We start from the raw sequence: 18,114 nt of genomic DNA on the forward strand, positions 1-18,114 counted from the left end.
ATGCTAACAAAGCATGGTTTATTAACCACAAAACAACCCCACAGTTCACCACCCAACAACAAACCATGGGTTCTCTTCATGGGTTGTTTGCAGTTAACAAACCATGGCTTGTTAGTGCAGCTGTGTGAACCCAGCCAGTGTTTCTGCTATTAAATGGACGAGGGAGAATTCAAAAGCAATAGAATCCTCAGAGCGTCCTCTTCACCAGCCCCTTCCACTTCAAGGACTGTAAGCTTCAGAGTGCTCCTGTGCTCCAGCAGCCCATCTCTGGTTGACCGCTTGACTCCTCGAGGGTCGTGATCACGAGGTGTAAATTAGAGCAGCCATGAGGCTGACGCTTCATAACGAGAGTCTCATGAAACATATGGTGCATGAAATTTTTATATCGCTAACCAGGCAATTACAGCTCATGATTAAAGCAATTTTTCCAAGAATTGATTCTGCAATCTCAGAAATAATTCTGACAAGACCCTGTTTGGCTTTGAAGGTCTATGTTTTTTTCAAATGTATTTATTACTTTATATTGTTTTTTACATTTTTTTTATGTTGTCCTATGTGTGTTTGTTATGTAAACCACTTAGAGATCTTAAGATGTCAAGCAGTATAGAAGTAGTTTAAATAAACAAGCAAACATATTTCTCAAATGGCTCCTTGGCTGTGGGCAGGCCTCTGTGTGAAGTCTGGTAAGGAAGATGAAAGGTGTGTGTGTGTGTGTGTGTGTGTGTGTGTGAGAGAGAGAGAGAGAGAGAGAGAGAACTTAATTTCAAACCCATCTGTGTTTGAATTGCTAGGCTAAAGAAGCTGAGAGCCTATAAGGGTGACTTAGAACATTAGAAGCAGTCCAAGAAATTAAAACTTTACATTTGTCTCTAAAAATAACAAAATATGATGGTTCAGAGATGTCTTGCACTCACAGAAAAGACACATTTGCTTGTGCAAAGCAAGCGAACTGAATTCTTCCCCATCCTGCTGCCATTGTGCAAGTGGAGCTCTGATGGGTTTTCTCCAAATCCAACATGGTAATTTCTTTAAATGACCACAAGAATCTTAATTTTCATTAGGGGGAAGTGGAAAGAGTACATCTCCAGCTTCATGTCAAAATCTCAAAACCTCGAAGCAAATAAAATTACCCTACTGTTATTGTTTTTGTAAAGTCTGATAGTTTGATGAAATGTTGCCCCCTACCCCTATTGGTGCAGCTAAACAAGTGGTCAAACTAACATCAAAGCTGTTGTCTGCATACTCCAGATGCCTTGCCCATGGGGTGAGGAGTAGGGTTTCCTTATTGCTGTGACAGCAAATGAGATAGGTAGGTGTGTGTTTTGGATGTGTGTTGGAATTATCCCAGAGAAAGTTGAACCTGTGGTTTGGAATGTTAGGAATTTATATGATGGAGGGGCATGGAAATCGGATTATATGTCTGAACAACACCTGAGGTATGTAGGGTGATGGTAGAGAGCAATGCTAAAAGAAACAAAAGGTCGTCCTTGCCCTTTCTTGATAATAAATTGTGATCTGCAAGTAGAACCTGAATGACTGCAGTAAGCATGAACTAGAAAAGGCCATGATGTGGTGAAGGCTAGACTTCCATGGGTTCAGGAGTCATATTATCACTGCATCCCTGGGGGACATGGGTTTGACCGGTACATGTTGTTGATTATTACAGCAAAGGTCTTGTGAGGGTGACATTAACATTGAGGAATAGGAACACACTGCAAAGCTCTTTTATGCCCCCTAATGGGCACAGAAGTTCAATCTGAAAGAGTGAGAGAGAATTTCTCACCAAGGAGAGGGTAGGAATAACTGTAGTCCTGTAACCTTTGTTGGGCTGATGGCAAAGACCTGAGTGAGATCATCCAGTGAGCCTTCTGAGCAGGAATTTAAATTTGAGTCACCTGAATCTAAAGTCAGTTGGGCTGGGATAGGGGGAAACCCAGGTAGAATTTGAATACAGATCTATAGAGTCTAAGACCCCATACCAGTTACTAATAAGTGTTCTAGCCTTTCCCCTATTACCACATTTCCTTGTCCACACATGTAATATTCATATGCAGAGGGGGAACATGTGTTAGTAGGGTCTTTAGCCTAGAGATATGGCACAGAGCAGCAGGAATTGGGATGCCCAAGTGGCAAAAAGCAGTAGACCTAAAACAGGGCTCTTTAAGGTGGAGAGTTAAAAATGAAACCAAAGCCAGTGATTAGAATAAATAAGTATGCTTATTACAAAAATAGAAAGAGTAGACACATAGGCAGCATTCAGATAGGACCGGCAACTATTTAGTTAATTCTGTGGAGGAGTCTGGGGGTGGAGAGAAGGACTAAGACACATGGATTTATAGGGGAACATGAAGAGGAGAGGCTGTCCAAATAAGGAGATGGGTGGACCCAAGGGGTAGGACAGATGAAGGTTCCAATGGCGAAGGTGATAGGTACTTGAATGCATATAATGTGACCTGTAGAGACATAAACCTTATTGCTAGTCTTGGGTAAGAAGGAAAGATTGAAGAGGGAAAGAATTGAAACACAAATATTACCTATTCCAGTGTGAAGAGAATAAAAATCTGCTGTGATCTGGAAGTTCATGCGGTAGACCAGAATAGTACAGGGCTGCCCATTCACTAAGTGTCCTAATTTTGCACTCTGTTAAGAAAGATGAAGGAATCTGGTGATGCCTTGCTAGGTCCCCTTGAGGCCTAACTTTCTGAATGTAAAATAAGAAAAATGGAGGTGGAGGGGAAAGGAAAACATAGTCAAGGGTAGAAAGGAGGCTGGTGGATAAGAGAAAGCTGACTATGGGAGATGAACTCTCTGGAGAGGGTAGCATGTACTGGAGTAAAGCATGAACTGAAGGGAATCATAGAATCATACAACAGTAGGGTTGGAAGGGGCCTACAAGACCATTGAGTCCAACCTCCTGCTCAATGCAGAAATCCAAGTCAGAGCATCCCTGACAGATGGCTGTCCAGCCTCATCTTTAATGCCTCCAGTGTGGGAGAGCCCATCACTGCCCTAGGTTGGTGACAATTGGTTCCACTGTCATATTGCTCTGACAGTCAGGAAGTTTTTCCTGATGTTCAGCTGGAATCTGGCTTCCTACAACTTGAGCCCATTATTCCGTGTCCTGCATTCTGGGATGATAGAGAAGACATCTGGCTTTCTTGTCTGTGACAACCTTTCAAGTACTTGAAGTGCACTATCCTATCTCCTCTCAGTCTTCTCTTCTCAAGGCTAAACATGCCCAGTTCTTTCAGTCTCTCTTCATAGGGTTTTGTTTCCAGTCCCCTGATCATCTTTGTTGCCCTCCTCTGAACCCTCTCCAGCTTGTCTGCATCCTTCTTAAAGTGTGGTGCCCAGAACTGGACACAGTATTCCAGATGAGGCCTAACCAGTGCTGAGTAGAAGAGAACTAGTACTTCCCAGGATTTGGAAGCTATGTTTCTATGAATGCAGCTCAAAAGAGCTTTTGCCTTTTTTGCAGCCACATCACATTATTGGCTCATCTTCAGCTTGTGATCGACAACCATTCCAAGATCCACGTATCCCCCATCTTACAACTGTGCATTTGGTTTCTTTTTCCTAGGTGCAGAACTTGGCATTTATCCCTATTAAATGTCATTCTGTTGTTTTCTGCCCAGCGCTCCAGTCCATCAAGATCCCTTTGAATTTTATTTCTGTCTTCCAAAGTATTAGCTATCCCGCCCAATTTTGTGTCATCTGCAAAAATCTGCAAAGGATCGAAAAAGGGGCCAAGGAGTATCTAGGGTACTACTGTACCTTCCATGGCTGCAGAGCGCAAAAGGGAGGCCCATGGGTGTAAGTTCCAAACCTGAACAGAGGCTAATTATTCATTGGTTCCCCAGTGAGGCAGTGCCTTGGCATGGAGCATTTTCTTTTTAGGGTTCTGGATGGCTGATCCACAATGTGCCTGGGATCATTTGACTGGGCAGGAGGAAGGCCTCTCCATATTCTGGTGGCCTCATGCCTTTTGCACAGGAGTGGAAACCCCACCTGCAGTGTACACCAAAAAGGACAGTCCATGTGCATCTGCTTTATTGTCCCGTGTGTCCAGGCATTTACTTGACATCCCTTACCTGGGCAAGGTGGACATTTCTGGAATCAAGGCTTAAAATGACAGTGAGGTTGAGTTTCTTGGTAGTAGCCAGTGCCAGCTCCAGGGTTTGGAGGGCCGTTCGGCAAGACACCCGCAACGGCTCCCTCCCTCAGTGAATCTAGCTTTTCACCACCATTGTCATCGGCTGCTACTGCTCTTCCTTCTCATCATTGCTACCCTTTGCTTCCTTGAGAGCTTTACTTTCTTTTCATGCCACCTCAGTCTGAATTGACCCAAAGTTGTTGATTGTTGATTTCTTCCTCCTCCTCTCCCCACTGCCCCCTGGGCCTGGTTCCGCATTAATTGCATTATCTCTCTCACACAGCACTCAGTCCCAGAATATCTGATTTCTTTTCAAGGGACTTTTTGGGATGTTTGCTCACTGATGCTGACATGTGATAAAGAAATACGAACAGAGAACTTAGATAGGGGGATGGAATATGGATTCTAATTTTTCAGTGGCTATTAAGTAGGAATTACAGATAAAGCCCTGAACTTTTGCTGTTTAACATTTTAGATCTGAATTTCTGCTCAGCCAATTATGTTAGGGCACAATCCTATGGAGATAGATGTCAGCCTCTGAATTCAGGGGCTGATGCCTATCCGATGCAGGGTGGCCACAGCATGGAGGGAATGCTCTCCTCCATGCTCCGGCCGCCCTGCATTTTCAGCTAGGTGTACAATTTCATGCATCTAGCCAGGGATGTTGGAAAGGGGCAGGAGGGGGAGGCTATGTGGCGCATTGGAAGCCTCATAAAGAGGCTTCCTCAGTCACCTCCTTTACCTGCCCCCGGGACTACCCCCCTTTTTGCTTTCTCAGCACTCGGTTCCTGAACATGGAGAAGAAACCGGCACAGAAAGAACCACGCTGGTGGGAGGGGAGCGCAGTTTCTGGGAACCCGAGCTCAGAGCCCTAATGGCCATAGCATTGCCTAGTGTCTAGTGGCTGTAGGATTGGTCTCTTACTGTACTGCCTCTGTCTCCTTATGGAGCTGTTAACCTTTCTGCAGCAGTGCATAGGATATCCTGTAACCAGCCATTCCATGTTCCCAATTCCTGTGGATGCTGTTCTTGGACAGACAGACTTATTTTATTTTAGAATTTTATTATATATTTATTATTAAAACTTATTTTAGAAACAGTTTTTGTTAGAGACAAGGCCGTCTTAAAGAGTATTAGAGTCCTCATGTTGTTAAAAGGTGGCTTATTTTTAGAAACTAAAGTCATAATGCTTGGCATGAAATGCATCAGTCAAGCACTAAGCACCAAGAAAGAAGTGTTTAAGATCTTATTTGTCCAATTCACGTTCTTAAAATCAGTTTGTAACAGTTACAGTGATCTGGACTCTTATGTGAATATTCACATAATATTCTTCCTTTGAGTTACCAACAAAAGTTTCACATTTGTAAAATATGAATGTTAGTATGTGATCAAGTACATTTTTCCTATATTTTATAGAGAAGGAAGAAAATGCCTCCGACTATAATCCTATATCTATTTCCTGGGAATAGGCCCCATTGAACCTAATGGGATTACACTGTGTGTGTTTTAAAAAGCGATGGTTTAAGCGCTTCCTGTAAATCAGGATTGCAAACTGGAATAGAACCAAATTAACTAGTATTTATAGGATTGTAAACCGGGAACTACAAACCGTAGGTTGTAGGCAGTGATTAAACCAGAGTTTTGCAGTTCAAGCATCATGGAAACCTGTATTCTCACCAACAAGAGAGTCTCCTTTCAAGCCAGGCAGGTAAGTGAAAGAGAGTGACTGGATTCGAACGATCACAGGGGAAAAGAAGCCATTGTGGCTTCTCCCCAGCTCCTGTGTGTGCTGTGCATGCGCCCTTCCTTTACATAATTACCTGCCTTGCAGCATGGTTTGATGTGTTGTACAACAAGTCTGGCGCAGGGTGTGATGGGGGTGATTTCGTACCCACCCACGACGTGCAGTAGGGCTTGTAGATAGGTATGAAGATGCCGCACCGCATCCCGGTTTGCATGACACACCAACCCATGCTGCAGCGCAGGTAATTACAGTCAGGGCCAGAAATATCGGAAAAGGATAACATCAGCCTAATGATGGCCTCCTTCACTCACATGGACACCTCTTTGGACCTCATGTTGGAAGTTCCAGTGAACAGCTACCAAATGCAAATGTAACACTCAGAACCACCTCCAGGCCTTTTATCTGCTTGATTGGTCATGGGGTACCCAGGAAACAGGCCACACATGGCCATGCAGCTGCTTGTCAGCCATTCGTTCCATTACTTATGAGCCACCAACGATGGGGGTGTGTTTGCCACTGGCAGTCCTTCCTGAATGGTTAGTGCCCCACTTTTGTCACACTCCTTGTATTACAACTGAAAGTCCTGACTTCGCTCCCATCTGGGTGTATTTCCTTTCAACTTCAATGTGGTGGTGTACAGAGGCCAACTGCCAAAACAGTTATCCTTGTTCCAATATTTCTGGCCCTGACTGTATGTAAATAATGGGTGTGCATGCATGGGGTGCGGGAGAAGCCATGACAGCTTCTTTTCCCCCTGCGATCATCTAAACACCCCCCAGTATGTTTTAACTTGTTGTTTGTTCCTGCTCCAACAAACCATGGTTAGATAGAGGAGCAACAACATTGACCCAAGTTGCACATCATGTGTAAAGCTTGCAGTCTTGGCTTAATAAGCCAAGATATGGAGAAGCAGTGTGCTGCCTGTTTCCTGCTACTTTGCTCCTCCCTTGCGCAAGTAGGAAAACAAACCAGTATTCAGCACTTAAGCATGGCTTCCTGTTATGTGCAAACCCTGGCTTAAAGCTGACTTCTGATCCTGGCTTGTTTGGAAGGACTTAGCCGTTGTTCCCAGTTTACATATAATGGGAAGCTATGTTTAAATGTTGAGTCCTGGCCTGTTTTGCCGCTCATGCAAAGGAAGGAGCAAAGTGGGAATGAAGAGGCTTCATGCACACCCATGCTGCTCATTTATATGATGGCTGATTAAGCCAGGTTTTTTGACTCTCTGTTATGTCAAACACAGCTGTTATGTCTGAACCAGGGGCCTCACAGCTGCGGAGTCCCCTGCCCTGGAAATGTTCTGAAACGGATATTTTAAGACCTTTTTTTTTTTTAAAGGGCTGTCCCTTTAAAAAAAAAAAGTCATAGTTTGTGAACATTTATTAGGTAGCACCTAATTAAATTATTTTTCTTTGACTATTTTATGTATGCATTGCCTGTTTTTTTGTTTATTTGAGGGGCTGATTCTTTGGAATTAGGCTATTTTTTAAAGCTACATAAATAAGTCAAATGGCAGCAGAGTTGTGATTTTAGAAATGATGGAAGTGATTATATTTGCATCCATGCTTTGTCTTTAGTTGTAGTAGGGAAATATGGCTGGGTATTTATTTATTTATTTATTTATTTATTTATTTGCTTCAGCTCCCTCAGCTATTGTGCTGGGATTCCCTGCAGCAGCCCCACAAGTTTCTACTGCCAGCCTTGTCTTGTAGAACAGATCCAAACACTAAATGAATGACCTGCCAGAGGATTGTAAAAATCAGACTGGCATATGTCATACATTAAGCACACATCAGTGAAATCAGCTCTCTGCTCCTTTATGTTTCTCCTCTAGAGAGGAAGCTTTCAACTCCCCAGTTAAAATTATTCAGCCATTCTTTCTGGAGAGTAGATGCATTCATTAGGTTGTATAAAAGTTATTTCCATTATTTCCTTGCTTTTATCCATATGTTTTATTAATTTCTCTATATAAAACCAGTTCTTAACAACATTAAAAACAATAGCAACAGAGACAGAACAAGCTAGATCAAACAGTAGAAAAGTCAGTCTCTAAAAGGCCTGCGCAGATAAAAAAGAGTTCTCACCTGGTGCCCAAAAGATATTGGACTAAGTGCCCAGATATGCCTCTGTAAGGAGAGCATTCGAAAGTCAAGGCATCACGATTAAGAAGGCCCTAACATGGGTTACCACCCAACCCATTTACGAAAGCAGGTGGACCCAAAGACGTTAGGCAGACGTGTGCTTTGTAGATTGGCTCAACATTTCCTACATGACTCTAGTCAACGTAAACACAAAGATGTCCTTCCGTGAACAGCCTTCAATCTAGCAGAGGCTCTGGGTGATTAAAGGGCTGGAGGAGATTTTTTCTGATTTGCCCCTTACCCCGTACAATCCCCTATATCGCCTCTCAGGGTTCCAGAGTCCCCATGACCCCCAATCTTCCAGTTGGTGATCATGAGACTTTCCTGCTTATTCTTGTGTGTGATTGTTTGCTGTGGAAATCCACATGGATGTTGTACTGTATCATTTTTCACATGTATTCTTCTTCTGACATTTTCCTACCGAAGAATGGTGAAATTGGTCCTGAGTGTGTTTTTCTCTCCCACCCCAGCAATAACAACAATATTGTAATGATCCACCAATTACATTCAGATGTAATACTAAACCAGATTATCACTAGGAGGATGAGTGTGGATGTGTCAAGGGCTCCTTGGAGGCCTCGCTCAGTCTAATCCAGTAGCTAAGTCCAGACACAGACAAAGGGATTTCTTTCAAAGCTTTATTCTTCTTTTACAACTTAATAACTCTACTGTTTGCAACTAGATCTGAGCAGCACAGCACCTATGCCCTAAGTTGGAACAGTTGGTCCCCGTTTGAAGGAGAATCACTGGCAGACCCTGAACTTGGCTAGAGAGAGTCCCTTCCCTTTTCCCCTGGATCCTCTGGGCGCAGCTGTTATTTGCGCACCAACCGGGCACTACTGCTCCTTTCCGCGCCCTCCATTTGGCTCCGCTCCCTGCGTCAGCATTGCACGTCCATCAAGTCTGCTTCCCAAGCTCTGTCACTCCTAGGACTGCTATCTAAGCTAGGAATGCTGGTGGGAGGAATCTCCGTCAGCTGTTGGCCCTGGGAAAGAGGAGCGCGCTCCTCTCCCAGGAGCGAGTGCTCTTCTTCAGAATCAGAACTACTCTGGGATTCTATGGGCTCAGTGTCCACCCTGACAGGATGAGCCTTGGGACTGTGTGCTTCTTTTTCTTTATTCATGGTAAGTGCAAGGAAAAAACCTGAAGCTTGCACTTCCATTTTCAAGGAATCACAGTTACTCATTTGAAGCAAACCATGTTTTGAAGCTGGCGTGTTTCTCTAAACCAGGAGTGGACAAGATACTGTAGTACCTACTCAGCCCTAAAAGAGTCAAATTTAGCTTGCAAACAAGTGCTCCAGACACCATTTTTCTTTTTTGTAAAAAATAATAATAATAATAAAAAAAATCTTTACAGATTTTTCCAGGTTGTACGGCAGACTGGACCCCCCGGAGGCAAAAATGGCCCTGGATTACCTAAAGTTGCATGCCCCTGCCCTGAGCCATAGTTACAGCTAACCATAGTTTGCTGGGTTCAGACATAATGAGTAACTGTGGTTACTTGAAAATGGAAGTGAAAGCTTCTAGTCTCTTCCTTGCAACTGTATCGGGGGGTAGGGGGTAGGGAGGAGTATATGAGCTCAAGACTCTCAGTTTCATCCCTGTAGCTCTAAACAATAGTTTAATGTTGTCTCCAAATGCAGCCATAGAGTGGGAGTGACCTGCATGGAATGTTTGTGTACCATAATAGCACGTATTCCATAGGCCCGATAAAATGCCCAGAGAGCCAGATCAGTGTGGCTATAGGCTAGAAACAAGTCACAAACTACCTAGAAAATACCCTTGGCCTACTGGCTAAGGCTAATGCACATGATAGAAAATATTGTCTGATTTTGTTACACTGATGATCAAGCGCCACTACGCTTTTTAAAATTTAAGTCGCTTAGGGAAACAAAAAGGGTGCACAAAGGAACATGCCCTGAGTATATCCATTGGTCCTTCTAGCTCAGTATTATCAACATTGACTGGCAGTGGCTCTCCAGGATTTCAGGCAGGATTCTTTGCTACATGGAGATACTGGGGGTTGAACGTGGGCGCTTCTGCAGGCAAAACATGTGCTCTACCACTGAACTACAGCCCCTCCCTGTGTATGGGGTGATCAGAAAGTAAATTGTAAACATATACTCCCTTGGATACAAAAGCACTTTTACTGTGCTAGTGGTTGAAATTTTTTAGTTTGGACAAGTTCATATCATGTTAGCCCATAACGTTTTATGATCATTAAAAAGCATACAGTACTGCCAAAAGATTACAGTATTTCTTGACAATTAGACTAAACACAGCAACATTGTATATTCATCGAAGAACTCCCAAGAAGCGAGGGTATACTCTGTATTGCTTGCTATTGTCAATTTGATGGCTGCTTGTAAATGGTTTTATCGCTGTACTTCATCCCATCCCATGTATTCTGAAGCCAGAACTCCTTTAAACGCCTTTTATTTCTGTGGTTTCTGGTCCCAGTGTTGCTTTGGGCTGTCACTTTAGCAATGCTGATAATGCATTGTTTGTGTTAAATATTTATACCTCAGCTTTCAAACAAATGATCTTCCGGGTGGCTGACAACCGATTAAAACAATTGTGCCTTTCTTTCTTGAATTTGTATCCAGCCTTTCCGTCAAATGGTGCTCAAGGCATCTAACAGTAGAGGTAAAATACAAAAGAAAAATGAAAAACAATATAAAAAACAGTGCAGATAAAACACATGGATTCAATCAATTATAATAGCCAATTGAACAAATTACAATACTTAACAGTGGCCATAAACAAATTAACTTACTGGATCAAAGGACAGTCTGAATATAGCAGATTTGCCTCCCGATGGAAGGTCACTACATGGGTCTTCTTCAGCAAGGAGTTCCAGAATGTGGAAGCAGCCACTGAGAAGGCCCTTTCTCAAGTTCCCACCAAACGTGCTTCAGCTATTGACGAGACAGAAAGAGTGGCCTCTTCTGATTGTCTTCAGTCCCAGCCAGACTCATATGGGAGAAGATGGTCTTTCAGGTAACTTGGTCTCAAGTCAGATAGGGTTTTGTAGGTTATAACCAGTATTTGAATTGTGCCTGGGAATGGACCATAGCCAGTGAAGCTGTTGTAACATGGCGTCACATGCTTTCTATAATCTGCCCCAGTTGGCCTGCAGCATGCTTAAACCAGGTAGTCCAACTGAGATTCAACTAAGGCCAGTTGAATCTCAGTCACTGTGGCCAGATCTGACATTGCCAGGGACAGGTACTGTTGAGTAACAGTCAAAAACACCTGGATGGCACCAAGTTGGGGAAGGCTATGTTACATGGTAGCTCTATCCTTGGATGGAAAGGGGAAGGGAGCAACTCAGCTCATTAACTCTCTTAGTGAGCATGTATATTTTTTGTTTAATTAATAGGAATGTCAGTTTCCCTAGTGCACAAGTTCCCACATGTTTCCCTTGAAGCAACCAAAGCTGACAACCATACTGTCTATCTAAATTTGTGCAGTTTACATATGTGGTGGAACAGCAAAGTCTTGGTGACATGTAATTCAATCTGCATTTTATATACTGAGGAGAAGATGAACAATACTTCTTAATTTGTTCAGTGTTCATATAGTAGCAGTGTAGTTGAGGTTCCCATATTCAATACTTGCCTCTTATTTTCAGTCACCCTGAACATATATTGACTGTTCCAAATATAAAAGTAATGATCTAGGCTAACTGAGTAAGATCTAGGCTTGTGTAACACATAGTAGAATTATTGTCTTGCATTTAGAGCCTTTGTGTACTGCTGGCTACATCACCTGTGGCTACCTTACAATCAAAAATGCCATCAAAATAAATTATAAAATGCCCTGAGAATGAGGCAGAAAAATGGAAGCCTCTTTCATGAGGGAAGAAAACTTTCAGGAAATTGGAGGACAGATTTTGGCACAGCACTACTTCCACCTGTTCCCTGGTGCTAGACACAACACTGTCCCCCTCAACCTGTATTGTAGAGGATGTAAAATTGAGGCTGCCCACACAGTTGATGCTGTTGCAACTTGCAATAGCGGTGCAAAAAATCAAAAACCCTTAGGAAAAAGAAAGCAGTTGTGTGACCACTCTTCCAGTGGTGAGCCCTAGCTGTGAGAAACTTGGAGAATTTGTTGTCTTTTGGAGAATTTTGGTGAAATTGTTCATCTTTCTCTTCCCACAAAGAAGATGAATTTTGAGAGGTCATTTGCACACAGCTCAAGCTTACGACCACTGGGAATGTAAACATGCACACACGAAGTGATGTCATCTCCTTCCAGCATAAGAGGATGAGGTTGAGGTGCCTACATGAACGCTTTCCCTGTTTTGTTCAGGCTTGAATTACAAGCACAGAAAATTCTGAATTTAATAGGTCTAGGGGTCACCCTGTCCTGACAAGTGTATTTATTAAAGTATTTCCCCCTTTATTTGAAAGCTGAGAATAAAGTATTCTGTTGTTGTAGAGAGAAGTCTTTTGATATACATTTCAGCATTACTTGGTGGTGTTAACGCTTTGAATAGGAAATCAATTCAGAACACCCTGGGTCTATTTCTAATTATCCCAGTGGGGAAAAATGAGATTATTTCAAGTCGTCTGTCACCATTCAAGTTGCCTAGCTCAAATTTCATTCTTCCTCCTGTTTCTCTAGATGATAAACCCTTGAATGGCTCTTCTACAACTAGTTAAACCATTTTCAAATAGGGTTAGGCTTAGCTCAGACAAGTGGCTTGAAGCTTCATCTGCATAGCAAGGAAGCGTGTCTGGAAGCATTACTAGTCTGTATTGAGAACAGATCCCAGGAGTGTACTTAGTCATAGTGCTGACTGGAAAACTCCAGCAAAAGCCAGGGCTTCCAGAACTCTTCCTTTGCAAATGGAAAGGAAACAAAAGCAGTTGTGGGAGTGCTAGAGATAGGCAGCGAAGAGTCGAGGGAATGGCTCGCCCACAGTTGTAAACAAGTTTGAGCAAACTCTCTTCCCAGCAGAGTAATGTCCTCTCTGCAACCATTAGTTTTAGGAACGAGAGCTGTCTACTCAAGAGAAGCTAGCAGGAAAATAATGCTTTTGTTCTATGAGTTTCTAACTAATGATTGCATTTTATGGCTCATGCATGCCAGGTTTATGATTCAAGGAGCAGTTTCCCGCATGGTTAGTCAAAGAAATGTATGCACCAGGGACCTTATGTGATGCTCTCTATTTCTTTTGTTCACTGCTTCAGAGAACTAAGGGATCTTGCGTATCCATAAGAACAGTCCTGGGCTTTCAGAGGTGCACACTCTGGTGGGCAAGTGTATGAGCGAATGGGGTGGTTACGGATATGGCCAGTACAAATGTCTGTGGCAGACATTTTTCCATCTGCACAGTTATAGAAATGAGTCGTGATGAAATCCATTACTTATTGAAGGCTAGGACTGTTTCCTTGGGGAGGAAACCTGTTGCGTGATTTGTCCAAGAGATAATCATTTTGATCATTTCTAGAACATATCAGTAAATGTAAATATTAGCGGTGAAGAGACCGATCTGGATTTTGACCACATGTAGGCACCCGCATGCTGACCTCAGGTGCTCTCTGCATGGCCCGGGGAGCCCCTCCCAATTTTCTTCACCACACAGCTGATCAGCTATCAGCTGAGAGGGTAAGGAACAGTTTGTGGTACCCAAACCTCAGAGAAAAAGCAGTTTTGATTACAGCAAAGAAAAAGCCATTTTGATCAGGATAGATGAGGGGGGAGAGGCTTTAACCTCCCCCGATCCCGATGCAGTGAAGATTGTTTAAACCTCCCCATCCCTGCATGCTAAGGTGTGGGGTGGGGGACATGCATGTGCACACATGTGCAACTGCGTGCAGCCCCTATCCTACTGCCCATTACTACATCAGGTTACCCACTCCTGTTTTTGAGAATAATATACGTAATATTTTAGTGATTTACTGGTCTGTTTGCTCTGTGCTAAACTTTATAGTTATTGTATTATAGCTTTATTGTTTTATAGCTTTATTGGTTTTACTGTTGATGGATTCTTTTGGATTGAAGAGTGGGATGCCAAATGGTGTAAATAATAGAATAAAATAGCCTGGTTAAAATGGCTATGCATGTAATAACATTTAATATTGCCAGTTGTTGAAACATGGTGTCATGCACTTCCTCCATCCCTCTCATGTGCAAATTTTCCCATCAGATATAACCATGGTTATAAGTTAACGTCAGCACTGCCATTAACCAAGGTTAATTCCATGCCGCAGTTTGCTTTTAATGAGAATTTAGAAATCAAACTCTGCATTCAAATCCTTTTTGAGTGGCTTCTGTATGAGTTATGTAGGCTTGTGACCTAAAGGTATACTTTGAGTATAAATGTATTTCCACAGCATGTGGAAATTTTAAGCTCTGTGTGGCTTAAAAGAAAAAAACCTGAACTCTTTTTTATAGAATTGGCTTTGTTTGTTGCCCTCATCTGCATTTTTATTATACAAGCTGGATATTTAAAAAGGCTTATGCATTTATCTTACCTCTTAAAATGTACACACACTGGAAACATTTCAAAAACAGTTACAAAACTGTTCTGAGGAGTGAAGATATAGGAAGGTATCTTTATGATGCAATAGGTATTAGCCAATCAGTGCTATCCACAGCCACCTTTTGCTGCAGACAAAACCCATGAATTCTAAGCATTTACTAGATGTTGCCTTTCACAAGCTAGTTCATATGGTTTTGATTTCCAAAGCAATTGTACTTCTTTATATCGATAGGTTGTGATCTTGGTCCACAACATTTATTTATTTATTTATTTCATTTATTTGTTACATTTATGTCCCCCACCTTTCCTCCAAGGAACCCAAGGTGGCGTATGTTCTCCTTTCCATTTTATCCTCACAACAATTCTGTGGAGTAGGTTAGGGTGAAAGTCAATGACTGCGCCAAAGTCACCCAGTGAGCTTCATGGCTGACTGAGGATTAGAACCCAGGTCTCCTGAGTCCCAGTTCAACACTCTAACCACTACACCATACTGACTCTTATGTGCTAACAATTATTAGGAGCACTTTGATGCATGGAAAATTAACATAGGGCTAAACGCTGTGACAAAGCAAAAGGCACGTACATTATAATGGATACCAACAGGTGCAGACATAAGTGGGTATTAAAAACTGTGTAATTTGTGAATCACCACATTAAGGAAATAATAGCGCCTTCTGTTTCACTCTTTAAATAGGACTTGATTATCGATATTTATCTTTCACACAGTGCTGATGTTGGGTATATATGAATATGGTAAACATATTAATGTGCAGGATTTATCTGTTGACATAATCTGAATTGTACTGTAATTCAGCATTATGAATTTAATGCATATTTACAGAAGATAAGCAAACAGTTAAAATACTGCAGAGAAGCAGCATACATTGCCACAATATGTAAATATGAAATTAGCATATAAACAAAAAGGAAGCTTTTAGAAAACCATATCCATAGGGTAAGAAAGTAAATCTTATTGTAGGAGACAGGTCGCATTTATTGCCTTTCCAAAGCTTGGAGATCTTGATCCAGAAAACTGTTTGCTCTGTAGAAGGCCATGCTGTGTGTGGATCTGAAACTAAGCTCCCATCTCAGACTTGGATGTGAGTTCTGTTGAATTCAGTGGACTTTACCCCCAAGATAAATATGCAAAGTATTGTATATTTAACTTATTCCAGATGTGATATATAGTTGATGTTGCCCAAACTTCTTGAATCATGTCACAGAATTGAATGGGCAAGATTTGAAGATATAGAATCATAGGGTTGGAAGTGGCCTACAAGACCATCCAACCCTGTGCTCAGTGGAGGAAGCCTGACTCCCAGGCAGTCTCCCATCCAAGTACTAACCACGGCTGACCCTGCTTAGCTTCCGAGATCAGACAAGATCAGGCACTTTAGTCTCCTGCATGCAACAAAGTGGTTTAATAGCTATCCCTTCTCTCTAGGATAGGGAAGATGACTAGGCGCTATCCTCCTTAGGATGGGGAAGACTAAGCCTATCTTAACAGAAGTCTAATAATCTTCTCAAACTACAGTTCCTGGTTGTTGTTGTTGTTGTTGGGGGGGGGGGCTTTCATTGTATTTTCAAAATACTTATATAGGAAATATACGTGCTTTCTGCTTGGATATCGAATACTCTCTTTGATGCTATTCCCTATTGTCTCTTCTCCTTCTGCATCATATTTTTGTAGTTTAGTATGTAGAACATCTGCTTTGCAGGACAGTTGTCAAGTATTAAAGTACAAAGAGATATTGAAAAGAAAGGAGGGGGAGAAAAAGATCTGAATAAACTAACGTATGATTCCCTTATTTAAAGCTTTTGTCTCATTCTACAAATAGCTGCCATATTGCATGCAACCTTTTTTTAAAAGTTAGAGATCCAGGTAATTGGTTCTTGTGCTTCGAAAGGGTACTGGCATCGCTAAAAGAACATGAGCTTTAGACTACAGAAGTACAGTTTTCTGAGGTTTATAAAATAATTAACAATCATGAAGAGGCTGTGCCAAGGAAGCATATTCAGAATTGGTCAGTGTTCTATTACGTTCAATAGACCAAAGTGGAAAACATTACAAATTAAATTACAGTTGTAATATAAAAGAAAAAAAAATACAGATACAGTGTAAGGCAGCCTTCCCCAACATGGTGCAGTCCAGATATTGTGGACTGCAACTCCCACCAAGTTAGCATGGCCAATGGTCAGGGATGATGGGAGTTGTAGTCCAAAACATCTGGAGGGAACCGGGTTGGGGAAGGTTGATATAAGGTAGCAACTCATGCTGACCCCCACAAGGCTTATTTCCAGGATAGTAAAAGTCATGCCATCATTTCGTCAGCTGCTTCCTGTTCTTCAGAATGCAAAAACTGACAGTTGAAATTGATAGCACAAACATGCTTGTTCTCTCTCTCACACTCAATCACACACACTGATTCTTCAGAGAGTGTGTAATTATCCTATGGAATTAATTGACACCGGAGGTGGTAGTGCTAACCTGCATAACTGTGGCTTATTTTTAATTACAGTATGCTTAATTCTTCCAGAGCATTTGGTCTCCTGGTCCTTTATTCCAGTTTTTTATAAAGAAAGTGAAGCTAAAACATTAATTAAATGATAAAAAGCAAGTAAAGTGTGGCATATTTAGTTATGGCATCTATCTATAACATGTATCTGGTAACTGTTTGAATGGCTTACTCTTCTTCCCTACAGGAAAGATTTCAAGTCAAGAATCCTCCTCACACATACATACAGAAATTAAAAGGCTATCTCGATCCAGCTGTAACGAGGAAGGTAAGATGTTGTTCTTTCACTTTAGGCCAGTTTATAAAATCAGCCAAATGAGGCAGGGAAGCCTTTCCTAGGCTGTACCACTTTATGCTGGAGATGGAGGTGGGGGTGGGGGATGTGATACATGTTTGGATGCTACTACCTCTTCCAAACACCCCAAAATACAAGTCCTTGTGCATAGAAAACTTGCATGTTAGGGAGGATTTTAGGGAGAAGGGTTCATTTTAATTTCATCCCCGACATGCGAATTCTCCACATGCAGGGTGGTTTGTGTTTTAAGAGGAACATTCAGATACACATCCTTCTCCCCCCTCCCCAAGACCTGTATCCAGAAGTGGTATAGTCCAGGAGAGATTGCATTGCCTGATTCTACTGATGGTGTATAAATGGGGCATGCTTTTTTTTTTTTTGGCAACAGGCAAGTCCCACTAGGTCTCAAGAATGCTTCTTCCCTGCATTTTTGTTTTAAAGTGAAAACATCGTACTCCATTTTATAGCTGTATGGCTGAAGGTTGTCTTTCCAGGTCAGTAGGCAAGGAATTATGGGTATTACAGACCCTGTGGACCCCTGGCATGATGTTTTAGCGGAGGTTGAGTAAAATGGGGTACCACAATGTTTATGGGTTGCAGGCCACAGCACGTGTAGGCCACAAGTTCAAATCTAGCGTAGACTCCCTAAGTGCCTGAAAGTTTATGCTCAGCTGGCCAGGTTCCCCACCCCCCCTGCAATGTAGGTGGTTAATCTTTCAATGCAGAGAATGAATGCACTCAAATGAATAAAAAAAATCCCTTATTTA

At 42.1% G+C, this 18,114-nt stretch overlaps 1 protein-coding gene across 5 annotated transcripts in view; it reads left to right on the forward strand.

Annotated features, from left to right (window-relative positions):
• Window positions 1-18,114, forward strand: part of FMNL2 (formin like 2) — a 274,316-nt gene that overhangs the window by 159,682 nt on the left and 96,520 nt on the right. For all 5 annotated transcript variants that reach the window (XM_084810848.1, XM_084810856.1, XM_084810840.1 and 2 more), the window contains exon 3: window positions 17,240-17,320. In XM_084810848.1, the coding sequence (XP_084666974.1) occupies window positions 17,240-17,320 (81 nt within the window). The remainder of the gene's footprint in view (window positions 1-17,239; window positions 17,321-18,114) is intronic.

Source organism: Heloderma suspectum, chromosome 1 (assembly GCF_057233095.1).
Source record: "Heloderma suspectum isolate Gila_16-S chromosome 1, 16-S_ref, whole genome shotgun sequence".
NCBI lineage: Eukaryota > Metazoa > Chordata > Lepidosauria > Squamata > Helodermatidae > Heloderma > Heloderma suspectum.